General features: G+C 39.7%; 4 protein-coding genes across 8 annotated transcripts; 3 read left to right on the plus strand and 1 right to left on the minus strand.

Annotated features, from left to right (window-relative positions):
* Nucleotides 1–219: 219 nt before the first annotated feature.
* On the plus strand, nucleotides 220–2,724 carry LOC128896716 (uncharacterized). The gene is made up of 6 exons (XM_054160131.1): nucleotides 220–420; nucleotides 621–828; nucleotides 975–1,308; nucleotides 1,520–1,814; nucleotides 1,896–2,436; nucleotides 2,511–2,724. Exons 1-6 carry the CDS (start codon nucleotides 307–309, stop codon nucleotides 2,627–2,629), a joined length of 1,611 nt encoding a protein of 536 aa, XP_054016106.1. The 5' UTR covers nucleotides 220–306; the 3' UTR covers nucleotides 2,630–2,724.
* A 4,545-nt stretch (nucleotides 2,725–7,269) lies between these two features.
* LOC128896724 (calcium and integrin-binding family member 3-like) lies at nucleotides 7,270–8,557 on the plus strand. Its single transcript, XM_054160156.1, has 5 exons — nucleotides 7,270–7,403; nucleotides 7,509–7,611; nucleotides 7,719–7,866; nucleotides 8,030–8,154; nucleotides 8,417–8,557. Exons 1-5 carry the CDS (start codon nucleotides 7,270–7,272, stop codon nucleotides 8,525–8,527), a joined length of 621 nt encoding a protein of 206 aa, XP_054016131.1. The 3' UTR covers nucleotides 8,528–8,557.
* Nucleotides 8,558–9,040: 483 nt separating this feature from the next.
* On the plus strand, nucleotides 9,041–14,772 carry LOC128896723 (annexin B9-like). Of its 5 annotated transcripts, none has more exons than XM_054160154.1 (7): nucleotides 9,041–9,183; nucleotides 11,815–11,855; nucleotides 12,275–12,656; nucleotides 12,750–12,829; nucleotides 12,942–13,188; nucleotides 13,278–13,459; nucleotides 14,069–14,258. In XM_054160154.1, exons 2-7 carry the CDS (start codon nucleotides 11,826–11,828, stop codon nucleotides 14,117–14,119), a joined length of 972 nt encoding a protein of 323 aa, XP_054016129.1. In that variant the 5' UTR covers nucleotides 9,041–9,183; nucleotides 11,815–11,825; the 3' UTR covers nucleotides 14,120–14,258. The 5 variants fall into 5 exon arrangements, with proteins under 5 accessions (XP_054016129.1, XP_054016127.1, XP_054016126.1 ...); XM_054160152.1 differs by lacking the exons at nucleotides 9,041–9,183; nucleotides 14,069–14,258 and adding exons at nucleotides 10,992–11,093; nucleotides 14,316–14,772; XM_054160151.1 differs by lacking the exon at nucleotides 9,041–9,183 and adding an exon at nucleotides 10,992–11,093.
* Nucleotides 14,773–14,916: 144 nt separating this feature from the next.
* Nucleotides 14,917–18,138, minus strand: LOC128896719 (protein TAPT1 homolog). Its single transcript, XM_054160135.1, has 7 exons — nucleotides 17,734–18,138; nucleotides 17,259–17,413; nucleotides 17,085–17,182; nucleotides 16,684–17,012; nucleotides 16,498–16,595; nucleotides 16,188–16,403; nucleotides 14,917–16,097 (listed from the first exon to the last, which is right to left on the minus strand). Exons 1-7 carry the CDS (start codon nucleotides 17,876–17,878, stop codon nucleotides 15,594–15,596), a joined length of 1,545 nt encoding a protein of 514 aa, XP_054016110.1. The 5' UTR covers nucleotides 17,879–18,138; the 3' UTR covers nucleotides 14,917–15,593.
* Between the last annotated feature and the right edge of the window lie 538 nt (nucleotides 18,139–18,676).

The raw sequence follows: 18,676 nt of genomic DNA on the forward strand, positions 1-18,676 counted from the left end.
GCATCGAAGCATCGACCTAGCGCGTAGCCTTCGCTACCGCGGCCGCTCCAACGGTCTACGCGCGCTCTGATTGGTCATTGTTTTCCATTAATATCTCCTTAACGAAGCCTCATCCGACATTTTTGCAAAGGAAATTCTTGCTCAGAATCGTCTCAGCTACCCCCCATTTCCGGCTCCTCCCCGACTTTTGGGACACCCTGTATATGAGCCACTGCTACGTGTGTTCTGAGATAAAAATAAGAATAAGAATATAATACACGTGTCGGTACGCTGCGTGTTTTCAGGTAAATACTAAATTGAAGAAAAATGAAGATTGTAAATAACATAGTGTATGGCCCAGCTGCGAGAAAGGTACCCAACATTTCGGTTCAGCAATATGTACTCGACAGTCTTCGTACCGAAAGCGATAGAGTGATGCAGGTGAGCTTATAATTTCACGTTCCCAAGTGTCTAAGAAAATAATAAATAAATATCATACTCGTGGTGATTTATGCAACGTTAAAATTCTGTTCGGATTCGATTTCCTCGACACCCAATCATCGGAATAAATTCCCTAATTCATAAAGAACCAGCCCTCTATCATTTTCTTTCCTCCAAGCACTATTATACCGATATTTTAGGAAGATATCCAGACTGGCAAATGTCTCACGCGTAGAGATATTCTTGAATCCAGCGTGGCTCTGGCCGAAGCATTAAAAACGAATGGGATCGGCAACGGAGACAGAATCACCATCATCAGCGAAAATCATCCCAACTTCGTGATTGCAATGTGTTCAATTTTTTACGTCGGAGGAGTTCACGCGCCCCTGAATCCCTTATACACAGAAAGTGAGTAGAAAACGACTCGAAATTAATTGTTCGTTTGCCACTAGACGTCAGATGACGTTCAACGAATGTTTTGGAAACCATCGTTTATAGCTTTTTCTAATATTATTAGAATAGACTAGTATAGAGGCTTTATGTCCTTGACACAGGGGAATACGCACACATGCTGAACATCCTGCAGCCCCGGGTAATATTCGTCTCCGAAAAGTGCGAGGTGCTGATCGGAAAAATTGTTTCGACCCTAAGCTGGAAGGTTTCGTTGATACAATTGGACGACAAAGCTCTGACGGAGAACGCGGCAACGTTGAAGGAGCTCGTGGAGAGGCACAAGGGCAGAGTAGATCCTTACACGTTCGTCCCAGCGCCGGTAAACGACACCAGCAAGGCAATGGCAGCCATTTTTGGTTCCAGTGGGACAACTGGTTTCCCAAAAGGCGTTACGTTGTCCCATCGAAACCTGCTCACCTTCGTTCACAATGTCAGGTAAGTACAACTATGTAAACAAGACCAATTTCGCTCAAGTTGGAGTACAAACGAACTCGGATTTAGTTTGTCAGAAAGTCTCCTTCGAAAGCTTCTTTCGAGGCAGCAAAGACCGTCGAAGGGTCGTTCGAGTCGTTTCGAGTTTACTCTCCTTCAAACTTCACCAAGACCTTTCTTCGAAGTCTTTTGAGATAACTCGATGTGATTGCAGAGAACCAAATTACTTGGACATCCAAGGAGGCGATCGAGTACTGATCTTCCTGCCACTGTTTCACGGGTACGCGTTTGGCATGGTGCTCGCATCGTTGTACTCTGGCGCCATCACCGTCATAATGCGTTCCTTCAAGATCGAGCCTTTTCTACGAACGATAGAAGATTATAAAATCACCCATTTGCCACTGGTTCCACCCATTCTGGTGTTACTGGCGAAACATCCAACCGTGCCCAGCTACGACTTCAGCAGCGTCAAGGTTACGATATGTGGAGCAGCCCCTTACCCCAAAGACGTGAGTGTTTCATTGAAACTAACGCATTCGAAAAACGCCGTTTCGTTTCGTTTTCTGCAACACTTGCGACCATTCCGGTAGGTTGGCGATGCGATGAAGAGACGTACAAAAATCAAGCACATCCAAAACGGCTACGGCATGACCGAATTGTCCATCATCACTCACCTGGGCGACGTAACACGGCCGGATGGAAACTTGGCCACCTTGTTCCCAGGACTTCTGTGCAAAGTGGTGGACCCAGAAACGAACCAAACGCTTCGTATAGGAGAAACAGGAGAGGTGTGCGTGGCAGGTGACCACGTGATGCTGGGATACTTCAAGAACCCTTCGGTCACCGACCAGACCATCGACAAGGAGAAATGGCTCCACACGGGTGATCTTGGTTACTTTAATCCGGATGGAACGTTGGAGATCGCAGGCCGACTAAAGGAGCTGATCAAGTACAAGGGCTACCAAGTGGCTCCGTCCGAGATCGAGGACGTTATACAGTCGTACCCTGGCGTCAAAGACGCGGCGGTTATCGGCAAGCCTGACGAAGAAAGCGGGGAGGTACCTATGGCATTCGTGGTCAGATTGCCAAACGGCAAGGTCACAGCGCAGGAAATCTTGGATTATACAAACGGTAGGTTCTCTCAATGAAATTGGAATGGTATTACACGGAGTAGTTGGTTAACTTTTGTTTGTTTATCTTTGTAGAGCATTTGTCACCCCAAAAGCGGCTCAGAGGAGGCATTGTGTTCGTCGAGGAGATACCAAAGACTCCATCTGGGAAAATCCTACGACGGGAGCTGTTGAAACTGATCTCGAAATTATAAATAGATATCTCGTCCTTCTTTTTCTTTCGAATAATGCAATATTAAAAAGAAACTATCGTACCCGCAAAACCAGACGAATCTCACCTAACGTTTTCCGGAACCCCGAAAATTAGCTCTAAAAAGAGAGGCGATACAGAACTCTTGTAATCCGCATCGCAACGAAACCGTTAAATCACAACGAGTCTGTCTGCGTAAGCATCGTCTCGACCCGATGGTCGCTGCACGCACGAAACAAATTTCCTGTAAATTTTCTCGCGTGAAAAATTTTGCGTAAATTCTTCTTGGCAGACGAATCGAATCCGTTGACGGTTGATTTACGATCCACCTTGTACATGAAACAGTCCTGTGAGCGTATACGTATCTATCATCGGTTATATATGTACGCGTCTATGGCCGGTGTTCCTGTTAATTTCATTACGACGATCACCCTGACAAATCTAATTGACGCGCATCAATTATTTGCCGGACAAAGGCCGCCTAACTCCCTTTCCAGTTGCCAGCCAGCATGGTTTCCGGATAATTTCATTTTTCACGGAAACCTTCTACCGTTGGAATTTCCCAGAACGTCATGGAGTTGTCCACGGCCGCTCTGTCTAATTTCCCCGATGAATAGATGGCTCTGCAACCCTAAACGCGCCGAACAAAATTCGTAGGCGAACTAGTTTATTAAGAAATTCCATTGCCCGTTTTATTTCATTTTCTCGTTTCCAGTTGAAATTGTTGAATGTTCGTTTAGGAAATAAGTACATAGAGTTTTAAAACCAAGTATATGTTTAAAAGTATAAACTGTAATTTACAAAACGGAATATGTTCGATACGATGTTCTTCGTTCGGAGGTTTTCTGCTAACCAACCGCCGAGAGTCGGAACAACTATAAACGGTCAGGGGGTGCAATAAACCGCAACTACAGAAACCGTTTCAAAATTACCAGGCGCGTGGTGCTTACTCTCGAGAGAAACGTTCAAAGAAGCCAAACAAGAATGATCAACGCGTACGCGTGTACTTACTATGGCGACGTATTAGCAGAAAATCTCTCGATCGAATGAAAATTCCATGAAAAATTTTGTAGCATGATTCAAAGGCTTACAGTGTTCGCAACAGACACACCGCGATTCCCAAGATGGCCCTCTTGGAAATGAAAGTGGCATTTATCGGATGATCGTTCGTTATCGTCGATAAATCGGTTTACCACGGAGCCAGCGATTCCTCCTTTCGCGCATCCCGGAACACGTAGCTGCCAGTGGATGGCAGCGATCGATTGATTCGGTTGGCCAAACTTCCCGGTGGCCTGCGACCGGAAGAGCAGAAAACGGCCAGAAACGATGCAGTCGGTCGCAGTCGGGGCGATAGAATAGCGAGGCATCGGCATAACGCGCATAATAACGCGCGCTCGAGGCCTTCGCAAAATGAGATACGATGGAAGCGAAACAGAGTCGAGCAGATAGAGAGGAACGGATAGAGGTTGGCGAACGGAGGGCGAGGGAGTGCCTATCACTCGGGGAGATCCAATACAATGCGAACTATTGTACCCACGTTCGCCATCCACTCCAATTCCTAGGCTGGAGATATGCAGCTAGCTCGATCCTGCACTTGCTGCTCATCGCGCGTACATGCCCTGCAACGATCCACGCGGTGTGTCTGTGACGCAAACAAGGGAACGACTTCAAACGGAGACAAGGAAAAGAGAAAAGGGAAAAGAGAAAAGGGATTATTCGAGGTTGCGCGTTGCCAAACGAGTCACTCTGAACCCTTACCGGTGCAGGCTAAATGTAGATGGAAAAATAAAAGGGGAGGATTCTTCCAAGGTCGTGGTTAATCCTCCCAGAGTCACCCGACCGGCTGATCAACGTGTCTTCTTGTTGCGTCAAGAGATTGGCTTACAATTTCCTTCTGCGTAATTCTTTCGAATCGCTTCTGTTACATAGAAACAAATGGTACACCTTCGAACGAACATTCCATCCCGCGAGAAATTATTTGTACGATCTGTGTATTTTGATTAGCAAAAATATCGGATCAGGATACTACAGCTCAGCTGCGAATCCCTCGCCTGATACAAGCGCACAAATCTCGCGATGCGTTTTCGAATCGGTAAGCTGGCTCATTGACGATCTAATTAAACCCGCCCCTATCAACCGAAATTCCGAGCGTTCCACGCGTAATTGGTTTAATCATTCACGAGCCTGCGGGACGCTTAACCCTGAACGAATCTTTCGAGTAGCGTCCACGTCCTCGAATATAAATATCCCACGATTACGTTCGTGTCGTTGGTGAATATTCATTCGTTTCGGGAGCAGGCCAGGATCGTGTCTGGTCTTAAACCGTCTTAAACTCTGATTAATTGTACAATCTTTCCTCGAATCTTCCCCTAGCCGCGAGTTCCACGCTATTTTCGCTCCGCGAGCTGCGCGGTTGGAAACGAGTGTTAAGAATGATAAAGTTGTTGGGGTGTCTCGATTAGGGGAGGGGAAGTCAAAGTGGAAACGCGACGCAAAGGCAGAAAACGAAGTAGACGGATGATGAAAGCTAAAATAGAAGGGAAAAGGGAAATGGGAAAGGGGTGAAGAGAGGTCCGGAAGGGGACCAGGCGTTTACGTGCGGCAGACATCCGATGATGCATAGTTGCTGTTGACATGTCGGAACGTCAGGCTCACATGACCTCTCGAGTACAGCCATTATCCGCAAAGCGATCCCCCGAATTGGGACAATAACTGCTTCATGGAGTCGTGTAATAATTATTGGCCGGTACCGCGTAACCACCCCCAACCCCCTGGTTATCATCGCGAGCATTTTGCCGCATTAACTGGCTAATAATGGCTGGACGGCTGGCAGCGAGCCTCTCCATCGCACCACTCGAACCAGAAAGAGTACGGTGCGGCTGGCAAAGTTGCTGTGACGAATGGGAATGTTTGGCAAATTTCGTCAGGGGCTTGGGCCGCTCTTGTTCGGTTCATTCGGAGCGAGCCTCCTCTTTGTTAACGCTACGTGAATTTTCCCGGGAAAATTTCGAACGATATCGTCGATTCCTAGACGGAGGATTTTGTTGATGCTCCAGCATTTTAGGCTTTTGTTTCCGCGCTTTAACGAGGAAAACTCTTTGGCGCTTTGTCGAGCGTGCATGTGTGCGACGAAAACGAATCCCTGGGAGCGCATCTGGGAATGCGGGAAGTTTAGTAAAATGGTAAACTCGATGCCCCCTGGTTAACAGAACCAAGGAAAATACGAGAGGATTCAGAGGGAGAGGGAAGGCGAGGCTCGGAAGCTGCTTATGCTGGAGAAAGTAAAATAGAGTTGTGCGAGTTTCAGAAGGGGTAGATCCAGGTGGACAGAGGGGGTAGAACAAAGGGAAGTGGAAAACGCAGGGCACGGGACGAACCAGGAATTGTGGGAGGGTGTGGGAAGACCGGTAGAGAAGCACATGTATGTGTGATGCAACTTGACACTGTTGGTCTCTAATGTGTATAAATTTATTTGTTTCCCTAAGCAAACTAACGATGTATAAACTAGTAAAATATATACGTTTTATTGTACTTATAGTCTTTACTTTAATACTTTATATGCGGTTTATATTTGTATCAAAATGTAACACTTGTAGCAACAAGACTATTCTGTAACAACCATTTACTTCAGTTATCCACTATGCTTTCGTTACTTGTTCTGTATTCGAGTTCAATTTTCCCGCCAGAAATTGGTATCGCCATCTAGCGGCCAACGTACCGAACTATTCACGGAGTCTGATCAGCGCCTCTATCGGGAAAACGCTCAAGTTTCTCCTCGATAGTTTCTTTTTCCGCCGCTAGATGGCGTAGTTTTACCCTGTATCGTGGTGGACGCACTTATCATCGTCGATAAGAAGATTTAGGAAGACCGTCGATAAAGAAGAACCAACCGTTGACTCGATGATACTCGATGTTATTCATTTGTTTGTCTTTTAGTGTTAATCAACTCCATGAATTCAAATTGTTGATCTTAATTTATTGTTTTTGTTCAAATAAATCATCTTGTCCATATTTACCATACTATGGTAATCTATCGACACGTGTCGGTAAAAAAAAACAATACAAATGGCGCCATCTAGCGGAGAAAAGAGAAACTATCGAGGACAAACTTGAGCGTTTTCCCGATAGAGGCGCTGATCAGACTCCGTGAATAGTTCGGTACGTTGGCCGCTAGATGGCTACTCATTTGAGCGAAAATAGCGGGAAAATACCGACAAGTTTCAAAGTTTCAAAGGGCAGGCTAGTCAAGTATAAATAAAAACAGTAAATGTAAGGTGTATACAAAGCTACAAAAAAGTAATACTACTACAATTCCATGTAAAATCAGATGCAACCAATGTAAATATATTTGTTTCCACGCTACTACACTACTACAATTCTGTACAAAATAAGGTGTAACCAAGAAACAGGATAATAGAAATCAATGAAAGCATCGATCAAACGTCAGAAATAAAAAAGAAATTGATCTTGGACGTTATCTGAGATTTTCTATTTAAATTAGTCATATGCGAGATCGTTCGAAAGGGAATCGATACTCGAATGACGTTTATCAGTTAAATAGAGTTACCGAATACAATAAGATGATGATATACGAGATTCTCTCCAAGAGAGATAACAGTTATCGTTACGTTGATAATTACATTGATGTCCTCGTGTTTGACAGTTGATTGTTTGTGCATCGCCATGGGAAACGTGTGGTCGAAAAACAATATTCTTAACGAGGAATCGGTTCAGACTTATGCTGAATTGACATACTTGACGAAAAACCAGATACAATAGTGAGCAATACAATTAAACAATTCCAAACACTCCTTCGAATACAACTCAATAATAATTCAATTAATTCTCATCAATTTCATCTTCAAAGCTCATTGTTTTTTCAGTATCGCCAAGCTGCTCGATAGCATAGAGCCAGGGATACTTTGCGAGGATCTTCAACATCGTTTCTCTACAGACCAAATCGAGACGGTGTTCCCAGAAATTCGAGTAAGTCGAGTATCGTTTTAATTGTTACGTTCAACGAACATTTTCATTATTATTTTTGCTCGCCACTCGTAGTAAGCAGCGAGTAGTGATTATGGAATTGCTTTCAGTGCAGTCCATTTCGCGACTCGATATATCGAGTTTTCTCCTCCAAAAATGATCGACACCTGTCCCTCGAAGACGTTTTGGACCTGTGCTCAGCTTTCTCTGAAAATGCCGACGACGACACTCGTGCTGCCTGGGCATTTTCTATTTTCGGTAATAATCTCGTAGCATTTCCAACTGCAACGATAAAAAAGCATTTATTATCAAGGCTAATTATTAACATGAATTTTTAATTTTTTTTCTTCTTGTAAAACGACACTCTTTCAAGGCGACTAAACTCGAACGTAAACTTGAATATATTTTTCTCTGTCTCCAGACTTTGATGGCGATAATCAAATTTCAATCGACGATTTAATCGAGGCTACGCAAAGACTAACAAGGAATGATCAGGATGATCCTGCAGTCATCGATAGAGAGGAGGCTGAACATGTCGCACGAATGGTAAGTGCTCGATAATATTTATGAATGCAACAGTCACAGACACTGTTTCGATCGGATCATTCGATACAATAGAATCACTGGAAATTATCGCCTCGATTGATTAGCTTTAACCAGTGGCAACCGTACAAGAGATAACGATTCCCATCGCATAAAACACATCGCTAATAGTCATTTAATATTATTTCAAAATTTAACCCTGTCACCAAAATATTTACTACTAACAACTATATCGTAATACTAATTTTATTTTTCCAATAATTAGGTGCTTCAAGAAATGGTCTTCACTCAAATAGGAAGCATATCATCCGAGGAATTCATACGTTTCGTTTCGAGGATCCCAGAATTTTTGTCCACGTTTCGTTTCCGAATTTAATTGCACTCGTGAGAGAACCATCGCAACAACTATTTCTTATACTCTATATTTATAATATCGTACTCGTGTCCAAATCTATTTAATCTCCAGGCCGATGTTCCGCAGTTCCCTAACAAACAAATGCAGGAAATGCGTTTGCTGACGATTACGTCGTCAATAATACCGTCCATCGCGTGAGAAATAGTTGCTAAGCGAGTCAGCAATGCCGTTACGTTCGTTCCTGTATCGTATCATTCATTCGACGAACCCCGAGGTCTCGCAATCAGTGAATAGCTCAACGATGACCTAAACTGCGTCGTGAGTCATACGACCATCACCTTGTCCTTATTTAACGCCGATCTCATACAGCGGCGGTCGACGAACGTTTGTCGCCACTCTCCATTCTTCACCATTCTTCTCGCATCGCTTATGCCAACTTGCGCACTTTGTTTCCACGTCACAGTCGAGAGTATACCAGAGTATACCTCTTGGCCCCCACCAGGGGACTTCTTTCCTCTTGTTTATATAATTCGTACCGTGATTCTGCGACCAGTATAAACTTCTATCATTCGTCTGGCTTTTATTTCTTGTTTCTAAGGCTAGCAAGTAATTTACTTATAATTAGATAGTGATATAGTGGAAGGTGCTTTGGTTCAGTGGTTCGGTGTAGTGAAAAGGTAAGGAATAATGGCACTGAATTGTTTATCAAGTATGTATGCCTTTAATACTCTTTGGAAAGAAAGAATATGGAATCTTAATCCTTTGCTATTCCAAGTGTAATTGGATCACTCGGATGTAGTCTTAATATATTTCCATTAAACCATGTTGATTTAGTTATTCGTTATGTATCTGGATTTTTATATCCTTTGGGAATCTTTGAGGTACAAGTTCTTTGTGTGTTGGTAGACTCCTGTGTACATTGAATCATTAGGCTAAAACAGAACACGAGATGTTAATGCTTTATACTTCCAAGTCTGACTAGATTATTCAGATACTTATTCTTAGAGACATTCTAGTATATTTCCATTGAACCATGTTAATTTATGTGTACTTACATGTGGTCGATAGACTTTGAAGTGTATAGCCTAATGAATTGCCATGATGTTTCCATTGCTCAGGAATCTGAGAAAAGAACCAAGTTAATTAAAGGAAAGAAATAATCGACGTTTTTCTTTGGTATATTGTAGATACAAAATGATCTACTTATGTGTATCAGAGGACTTTTATCTCCTGTCACAATATTGATAGACTTTCTGCTTTTCCTAATTCATTTACAGTGTTGAGGTGGCAGTTAATCTTTATTACACTTTCAAGATATCAATGTTTCATATAAATGTTGGTGCAAGTATATTTCATTATTCAAAAATTAAAGCCCCCAAGCTTTCCCTACTACATGTATTCTTCTATAAACAAATAAATTACGTATAGATCACCAACAACGTTCAAGGACTGATTTTCTTCCTATTCTGATTGCTATTAAACAATTATCAACAAATCCTTGTGCCAGAACACGTTTACGACATCGTTAATATTCGCCTCATTTGATTATTTATTAACTTATCAAAGATAATTGACGAATTCTTACACATCCGATATAAAATATGGATCATTAGCAACCACCAAGGACCTGTATCCTTCCGATTGTCATTATTAGTCAATTGTTATTAACGTTTTCTTAATGGTCGGTATATGTCAAAATTTAAATTTGCCACCAGTGGCGCCAGCCTGCGGAGTGTCGCCAAAAGCTCCGGATACTAGGATCACAGAATCGGCAAAGAGCTCTTCGCTTGTCGATCGCTTATTATTGCTCTAGTGTTGTTAATAACTATTCGAGCAACCTGTAATTTACATGAGACCTTGCTGAAGGTTCAAACTTTAAGCGCCATGTGCTCCAATTTCCCCAGCCGGTCGTAATTAATTTGTAATTAATCCCTGAATGTTTGACCCCTCTGTTTGACTTTCTCTCTCGCTCAGTTTCAAGCGTATACCTCCTGAGCTGTTCCAATACTTATCCGGAGCTTCGGCGGCAGTCCGCTAGATGGCGCCACTGGTGGGAAATTTAAATTTGACATATACAAACTATTAAAAAAACGTTAATAACTGGGTAATAATAATGACAATCATAAGGAAACCGGTCCTTGAAGCTTGCTAATGATCCATACTTTATACTGTGTGCGTCGAAATGCATCAATAATCTGTGGTAAGTCAATAAATGATTAAATAAAGCGATGAACGTGTATGAGACGAGTGCTGACAATGTTTTGAATGTTTTGTAGGGTATGTATGATCGCCACGCCTTAAAGGTAATTAATTACAGTCGCAAAATCGTGTACGCTACGCTTGCTGTGCTCAGGAACGCGCAAATATATAATCGCATACTCTGTCGCGTTGTCGAACATTTCCTATACCATTCACGTAAGTATACACATTGGCCAGACTCGATTCTCCCACCAAAGAATGTCCATGACGATATTCAGACAGCCAGTTCTCCCTGGTTCTCCCAGTTTCCTTTAGTCAGTCGCGAACAGCGAAGAACGCGTAGAATCCAGCAGAGGATTGAACAAGATCTACTATTACTTCAGACAAGGTAGAAGCCACACCCTGGACAGTTTCTTCTTCGTTACCAATCAATACAAACTTTGGAATCGCTATACAGCATCTTGGCAGGCTTCCTGGTATTGATACTTTATTCTAAAACTGTTCAACCGTTGTTTTTCGACGTATTATAGCGCTAGACGATGAGATCATTGCTGGTTTAACGGTACCAAAGCCTGATACGAAATCAGCAGTCTATAAGGCATTATAATTCATCTTTATCGTTCAATTCTAATCTCCCAGGTTCTGAATATCGTTTCCTTTTAATATCAATTTTATTACACATTTCTATATAATTCAAATAAATAATTCATTGCAAATCAATTTCTCTTTTAGTAACCATAAAGTTGGACGTATCCTGAATACAAATTTATTTTGTATGATCTCGAGCTGTTGTAGCGTAAATTTGAACATTTTAACCCTTTCGTTTCGATCGCAGGATATACCCGACACTCTGGCGGAACCGCCGGCGCCGTTAGCGAAAGGGTGAAGGGTTGAAAGCTTTGACCTAAATAGCGAGAGTTTGAAATTATATTACCAGGAGCGTCACTGGTTCGATCGCGATGGATCGTGACCTTGAAAGTTGTGACGTCATGACGGCGGAAGATAAAGAAATTCAAACATTATCACTTTAGTCAGAGAAAACGAATATAATTATAATAGAATAGAATTATTTAAATACTTTATTGTTTAACGTAATACTTATTTTTCAGCCCTTTTGAAGATGTCTGCCAGCCAGTACTATCACGTGCAGGTAATCATCATTTTTTTTTTGTTCAGTCTTATGCGTTTGTTTTACTTACATACTCTGCTACTAGGAATAATTAAAATTGATGTTCTGCATAGGCGGTGTGTGCAGAATAAATAAAAAAGTATGACGCAATTTCACAATGACTCATTCCAACCGTGTATATATTACATGATTTAATTCCATGAACAAGATGAAACATATTCATTAAATAATACGTTTATTCCAGAATCAGTAATTTACATAAAGAGTTTCCCAAGCACGATTCAGTATCACTTCTTACTGGAACTTTTTATTGTACACAATTTTTCACAGTGAAAGTAGTATATAAATTATTAAAGTAATCTAGATTTTGATAAATATATAAGATTTAAAGCATTAAATCTAATATATAATATATTTAATATGATACATGTTTGCTTTAGTGCACACCAACAGTGTACCCTGCAGATCCCTTCAACCCAGAGGAAGATGCAGCCCTCCTTAGAACCGCCATGAAGGGCTTTGGCACAGACGAACAGACTATTATCGACGTCCTCGCCCATCGTGGCATCGTTCAGCGTCTCGAGATAGCAGATAAATTCAAGACAATGTATGGAAAGGACTTAATCTCTGAATTAAAATCAGAACTGGGTGGCAATTTCGAGAATGCCATCTTGGCATTAATGACGCCCTTGCCAGAATTCTATGCCAAAGAGCTTCATAAAGCAATTTCTGGAATGGGCACGGACGAAGGTGCCCTGATTGAGGTGCTAGCGTCGCTTAGTAACTACGGAGTTAAGACCATATCTGCTGTTTACAAAGATTGTAAGCGTACTTGTCCATTTCATGTTAGAGTTATTCATGTATAATCCCATTTGGATAGATTCTAAACTTGCATTCTTTAATATTTATTCGCAGTGTATGGAAATGAGCTGGAGGATGATCTGAAGAGCGATACTTCTGGCCATTTTAAGAGGCTACTGGTCTCTCTTTGCTGTGTAAGCAACTTTTAATGTAGCTATCGTAATAATGGATACTATTTGGATAACTTGTTTGATGTACTTGGATGTACTAGTTAATTATTAATGGTTCTTTGCATTATGTTCAAAGGCCAACAGAAACGAGAACTCAGACGTCGACGAAGAAGCTGCAATAGCTGACGCTGAGAAACTCCTAGAAGCTGGCGAAGGCCAATGGGGAACAGACGAGAGTACATTCAATGCTATCCTCATTACTAAAAGCTTCCCTCAATTGAGAAAGATTTTCAAAGAGTACGAACGTCTCTCTGGGAACAGTCTCGAGGACGCCATCAGAAGAGAATTCTCAGGATCCCTCGAAGATGGTTATCTTGCAGTGGGTAAGGAATATTAATATCATACTTGAAATAAGTACGATCTCCACGAGTGATCAATATCTAATAGTTATTGTATTATTTTTTTTATTTAGTGAAATGTACCCGCGACAAGACTGGCTACTTCGCGGAGCGCCTATACAAAGCAATGCGTGGCCTAGGCACTGACGACACAACCTTAATTCGCATAATCGTAGCACGATCAGAGATCGATCTAGGAGACATCAAAGACACCTATCAAAGAATCTATGGCCAGTCCCTCGCAGGCGACATCGACGTAAGTTGATGCGCATTCAATTCTTCCATTTAATTAACTATGCACACTTACCTTAATTGCCTACACAATCTGTATTTAACTTTTATCGTACCATACCTTGGCTGTCCATGATTTTCCATGAATTTCAGGATGACTGCTCGGGGGACTACAAGAGGCTCTTGCTTGCCTTACTTGGATGAACTCATTTTATGTTCGACAGCCTCTTTTTTTTTCGTATCACACTTTAATACTAGGGATAATTATTTAAGATAAGCTTTGTAGACGATTAAAATTATTTCACTGTTTTAAATTAGAGCGATACTTGGTGATTACGGTATTGCATTTTTTCTTTCGTCGACAGATCTGCAAAAATTAGTCTCTGTGAGACCGAACGAGTAATAAATGATATTAATCACTCTTTTTGTTGTTATTAAAAATGACATGTTGAAATATTAATCAATGATTAATTCGCGAACCAACCAACTAATTCTACATTCTACTAATTAAGAATCTCTTCAATGTGCGTGCATGCGTGTATCCTGACATTTATATACATAAATACAATAATATTTACTCTATTTCACATTAACATCGCTTTAATTTTTCCCACGATTCTGCTTGCATTTCCAGAGTGACTGCAGCGAAGAATTTAAGCGGCTTCTGATCGCACTTTTGAATTAATGAGTCATGGAAGGGAACGCGTATATTTTATTTAAGAACGCCAAAACACGGGAATCTCTAACATAAATGTTGATAATACCCATTCCACTCTGTTGTACCATCTATAATTGTTTATAATAAAGCTGCACGTGTACAGCGAGCTATCCGTTTGTTTTAAAGCGTAAAACAAAAACACCTGTGTCTTCTTTGCTTCCAGAGCGATTGTACCGCTGAGTGGAAACGCCTCCTGATCGCGATGCTGAATTAAGAAAACGTTTCAGCGTTGTTGTAATTAAAATTCGTCCAGATAAATACTCGAATGTTTACCAAAGCTCTATATAAAGCAGCACTAGGAAGATTATCGTTGTTCGAGGTTTGAATTATATTAGAAAGATTGAGCTAAACAAACAAAGTTAGAGAATATTGAAATCGAGAAATTTTTGGAGCTTCGCGAATGTGAATAATTGTTAAATGTGATTGAAATGTATACATTCCTCTTGTTTTAAATATAGTCGATAGTTTGCATTCCATAAATATACATTGTTATACATATATTATTTTATATTAGAGTTGTAGCTACAAAATTTTTTATGTGAAATTAAACCTAGTCTGTGATGGCATGTGCAAAACGATATTTGTTATTATACATCAAATATATTTAAAGCATTATATGACATTATGTAATTGTTATTTTAATCAAATTAACGATTACCTCATCTATAATAATTACAAATACATTTGGTATGATTTTCATTGAAATTAAAGAGAGGGGCGTGTAAAAAAAAAATGCAAATTTTATTATTTCATGTTTTTTCAAAGTCTTTTTATTTGTCTTTCCATCGAATAAACATAAATACATATGTTATTTATACTTATTTGTCACTGATTCAAAGGTATCGAACTATAACCATTCGTTGCGTTTAAAAATATCCCATGGGGCCAATGTGCGTATAAAAATACTTTCGATACGCATATAATACAGCATATTAGGAGAATATTGTAGTAACAAAAAGATTGATCGTTAACATTTCAAGAAACCAGAAAGTATCGTAAAGAAATATCTTTATCGATCCTTCGTGTACTTGCTGATTAACTGAATTCAAGTTTTTGATTCTCCTCTACTGAGACTAGTCAATTAGTATCCTCACCGTTTCCTCCTTATCGGTATAACAATGCAATAACAATGTACAAATTCTCCATACTGAATGTGTGGAGTCTTAGAAAAAATAAAATAATAAAATTTGTACTGCTGCCTTACCATAAGAGAACAATATTACAACTTTTAATTAATATATAAAACGTTCTGCACTTGAAACAATAATTTTCTAAATTCTGTCAACAAAAGTATTTTACAATAGTAACCCTAACAAATACTGGATACTTATTACTACACATTCCGAGTAGTCAAACTTACATGTATACAAGTTCGTTTTGTATAAAGGAATTTTTATTGCAAAATAATCGTAACTATCATCAATAAAAATAATAATTTTCACTAGGAAATTTCTTTGCTAACTTGGTCCTTATCTCCTTGCACCTCCTCTTTCAAAATAGTCTCGTTCAAGCAAACGTTATTCAAGCTAATCGCGCTATTGGAAAACATTGCAGTGGCTAAATTTGGTTTCTTCTCGTCGATATTAGTCAAAGATGTTGTCGTGTCGTCGGAATCCTTGGAATGCGACGAAATCAAATCGCACGCCGTACCAAGAATCACCACGCTATTTAAAATTCTTAACGCTACTAAAATTAGGTATGCTAGAAGCAACAAAATTATGTTTGCTGGCTTCACTGGCGGTGTGACGGTGGTGCAAAGCACTTTTCCTATTGCAACACCCAAGGGGAGAGGAATGAAACCCATCCTGCGGGCGACCAAGTCCGAGGGGTCCGAGAAAGCGGTTTCTTGGCGAGTTTGGGCCATGTCGTACGCCAGACTGATAGTATAGTCTGTGTAGACTGTGGAACGAAGCTCGTTGAAACGAGTTATGAACGCATGTTTCACCTGCAACAGATAAAACGGGAGGATTAATCAAATTTAAACAGTTACTCGATTCCCTATGGATCAGTACACTTGGTATATTTGATTACCTACCCAGTCTACAAGCATTTCAGCGAACAACAAGATTATACAGTCTGGCAAGAGTACTGCGAGTCGTTCAGCTTTCCATGCGTACTCTTTCATCGTCTGCAGATTTACAGCCAGAAGAAGCATCATTAAGTGGAAACGTTCCCTCACGTCCGCGCATGATAGTTGAAAGAGATTGTTTTTGTCGAATTTCTTAAAGACGGAGCCTTTCAACTCAACGAACTGAAACATAAGTTTACATTGAATTACTCTGCTTGTGATAAATGAAAAGATATACTTTTTTAATAAGAACACATGAATTCAAGCATTTACTTACGTTATTAGACATCATTATAGTAAGTAAAGCTTTATTACTACTGTTTATCGCGACGTTCAAAGTGGTTGCTTGGAAAAGTACCAATATGCTGTGCAATACTTCAAAAATAAGCAACATGTAGGAAAATATATCCATTAATATTAAAATATTTCTTTTCTAGGCATATTTGCATTAATTAAAGGATACGAACATAAGCAACAGCGAACAGCAAATGTGGCAAGGTACCCAAATTCTGAGATCCTGCTTGTGTCTTGGATCTAGGTTCTGTTGCAGTCCACAAAAGGGCATCTATAGTGTCTTGACCAAAAGCACTGAACAGTCTGTCGCCAACTTCCAGCATGTTATAAAATATGTACAGTTTTATTACAGATTGGCTCTTTACCAAGTGGTACATCATAGAAGTATCAACCTTCCACGTGGCCGCCCAACAGCTGATCACTAAAATTCCCTTCAAGAGATCACAGATCTCTGCTGGTCTCAAGTGCCTCTCTCCGATTTTTAAGGTTTCCCTCTTTCTAGATTATAAATTAATATTATACGAGATGTATTATACAAAAAGTTTCTGAAAATTCTATTTGAAATTTTACCCTAAACAGTGCCAGAGATATCTTGTAACTATTGCCCATAATGCCATAATGAATCTTAATGGTAAAAATGTATAAACAAAGAGAAAGGAGTCTGCACACTGTAAAACAAAATTACGTTTGTGTTAATTTTATTTATACATTTAATAGAGAAAAATATTTTAGGACTCTTCTTACTTGTAGGAAGCCATAAATCATGAACTTTTCCAATTCTCTTGGAATTTTGATAAAAGAATAAATCTTCTCCCTCCTTGCAGAGAATCTCTCTTCGTCATATTCTAATTGGTATCCTCTGGTTAACTCTGTTCGTAGAAATTTAGTCAGGGACACACCTACAATCAGGATAAGACATAATTGTATTGGTTGGTGCTTGAATAATAATAATAATAATTATATGACTTGAATGAAAAATCAAAAGCCAAGATTTTTAGGTAAAATAATGCTTCATGGGGATAGTCTCAAGTTCTTACTTATTTTTAAATATTACAAAATTTGCTGCAATCAGAAATTTATCAAAAGAAGATAACTCTAACTTATATCTTTTAGCAGACTTTGCAAAGTCATTGCTGTCACATATTGTTGTCATATGATAATCAATTCCATATTGTGGGTATATAATCACTGAACAAATATCAATTAAACAAACAATTACCTTGCCTCTTCTCCTCATGTGTCCCAACGTTTAACTGGCTCTTCACATCGTCAATTTTATTTCTTTGCACATCAAACGATTCTGCAGGTTTGAATCTTATGTATTTCTTGTCGCCGTAATTTTGACAATTTTCATCAAAATTCATTGTTTAGTTTCCACTCATTCCTTTCTTTGCTGCTGAATAACCTCAATTTATCGTGTCAGGAATACCAATTATATCTTTAATGTTCAGTATTGGAATACTTGGTACTATTGTAATTTTCTTTTTCATTAACACTTGCAGCAGTTTAATTACATACACGTTTAAATCATGTCCACCATTAATCGTTATATAAACTAAAATCTTTAGAAAAATAAACCGATTCAATTTTGCCTGGCAGGGTCAAATATGAATTAGATGTACTGCTATCGATAAATGTCGATAATTTGCCATTTTAATCACCGCCATCCGTGGCGAAATGCTCAAGTTTGTTGTGGATATAGTTCCCATTGTTGTCGCTAGATAGCGACACTTTGTAAAGGATTGGGGGTTATACATATTTATCAATTTTTACATGTATAGTTCTTTGCACATGTTTCATACTTCACATCGATAATTGTTTGTAATTGGCTATTGCGTTTGAACGTAGCGGATTTAAATTACGTTTTGAATATTTATATACATTCATTATGTCTTCTAGACATAAGAAAAAAGTGGGTATCATATCAAGAGAGACATCTTTTCGAGGATTTCAATGATCCAGCTACGCAACAAGCCACCATTTTGAAATAAAGACGGCCCAGAATGGTACAGCATCGTTTGATTAAGTAGAATGAAAATGTGCCTTGAACATCGTAATTAACATTGAAGAAGGAGTATAAAAGAATCAGCAAAGAAGTATCGAAGTTGCGAACGCTGATTCAAGCGTTCGCAATTCTAAAACGTTACGATAAGTTAGATACG

This window comes from Hylaeus anthracinus, unplaced genomic scaffold (assembly GCF_026225885.1).
Source record: "Hylaeus anthracinus isolate JK02 unplaced genomic scaffold, UHH_iyHylAnth1.0_haploid 11978, whole genome shotgun sequence".
In the NCBI taxonomy this organism is placed as follows: Eukaryota; Metazoa; Arthropoda; class Insecta; order Hymenoptera; family Colletidae; genus Hylaeus; species Hylaeus anthracinus.

Excerpts from the sequence above, each read along its gene's own strand:
- LOC128896716 (XM_054160131.1), top strand. The coding sequence starts at position 307 with ATGAAGATTGTAAATAACATAGTGTATGGCCCAGCTGCGAGAAAGGTA. Across the intron at positions 1,309-1,519 it reads ACCTTCGTTCACAATGTCAG|AGAACCAAATTACTTGGACA; the intron begins GTAAGTACAACT and ends ATGTGATTGCAG. Across the intron at positions 2,437-2,510 it reads AATCTTGGATTATACAAACG|AGCATTTGTCACCCCAAAAG; the intron begins GTAGGTTCTCTC and ends TTATCTTTGTAG.
- LOC128896724 (XM_054160156.1), top strand. The coding sequence starts at position 7,270 with ATGTCCTCGTGTTTGACAGTTGATTGTTTGTGCATCGCCATGGGAAAC. Across the intron at positions 7,612-7,718 it reads CGGTGTTCCCAGAAATTCGA|TGCAGTCCATTTCGCGACTC; the intron begins GTAAGTCGAGTA and ends AATTGCTTTCAG. Across the intron at positions 7,867-8,029 it reads CTGGGCATTTTCTATTTTCG|ACTTTGATGGCGATAATCAA; the intron begins GTAATAATCTCG and ends CTCTGTCTCCAG.
- LOC128896723 (XM_054160154.1), top strand. The coding sequence starts at position 11,826 with ATGTCTGCCAGCCAGTACTATCACGTGCAG. Across the intron at positions 11,856-12,274 it reads GCCAGTACTATCACGTGCAG|TGCACACCAACAGTGTACCC; the intron begins GTAATCATCATT and ends TGTTTGCTTTAG. Across the intron at positions 12,830-12,941 it reads TACTGGTCTCTCTTTGCTGT|GCCAACAGAAACGAGAACTC; the intron begins GTAAGCAACTTT and ends TTATGTTCAAAG.
- LOC128896719 (XM_054160135.1), bottom strand. The coding sequence starts at position 17,878 with ATGAATTTTGATGAAAATTGTCAAAATTACGGCGACAAGAAATACATA. Across the intron at positions 16,596-16,683 it reads GTTCGCTGTTGCTTATGTTC|TATTGCACAGCATATTGGTA; the intron begins GTATCCTTTAAT and ends TTATTTTTGAAG. Across the intron at positions 16,404-16,497 it reads CTATAATGATGTCTAATAAC|TTCGTTGAGTTGAAAGGCTC; the intron begins GTAAGTAAATGC and ends CTTATGTTTCAG.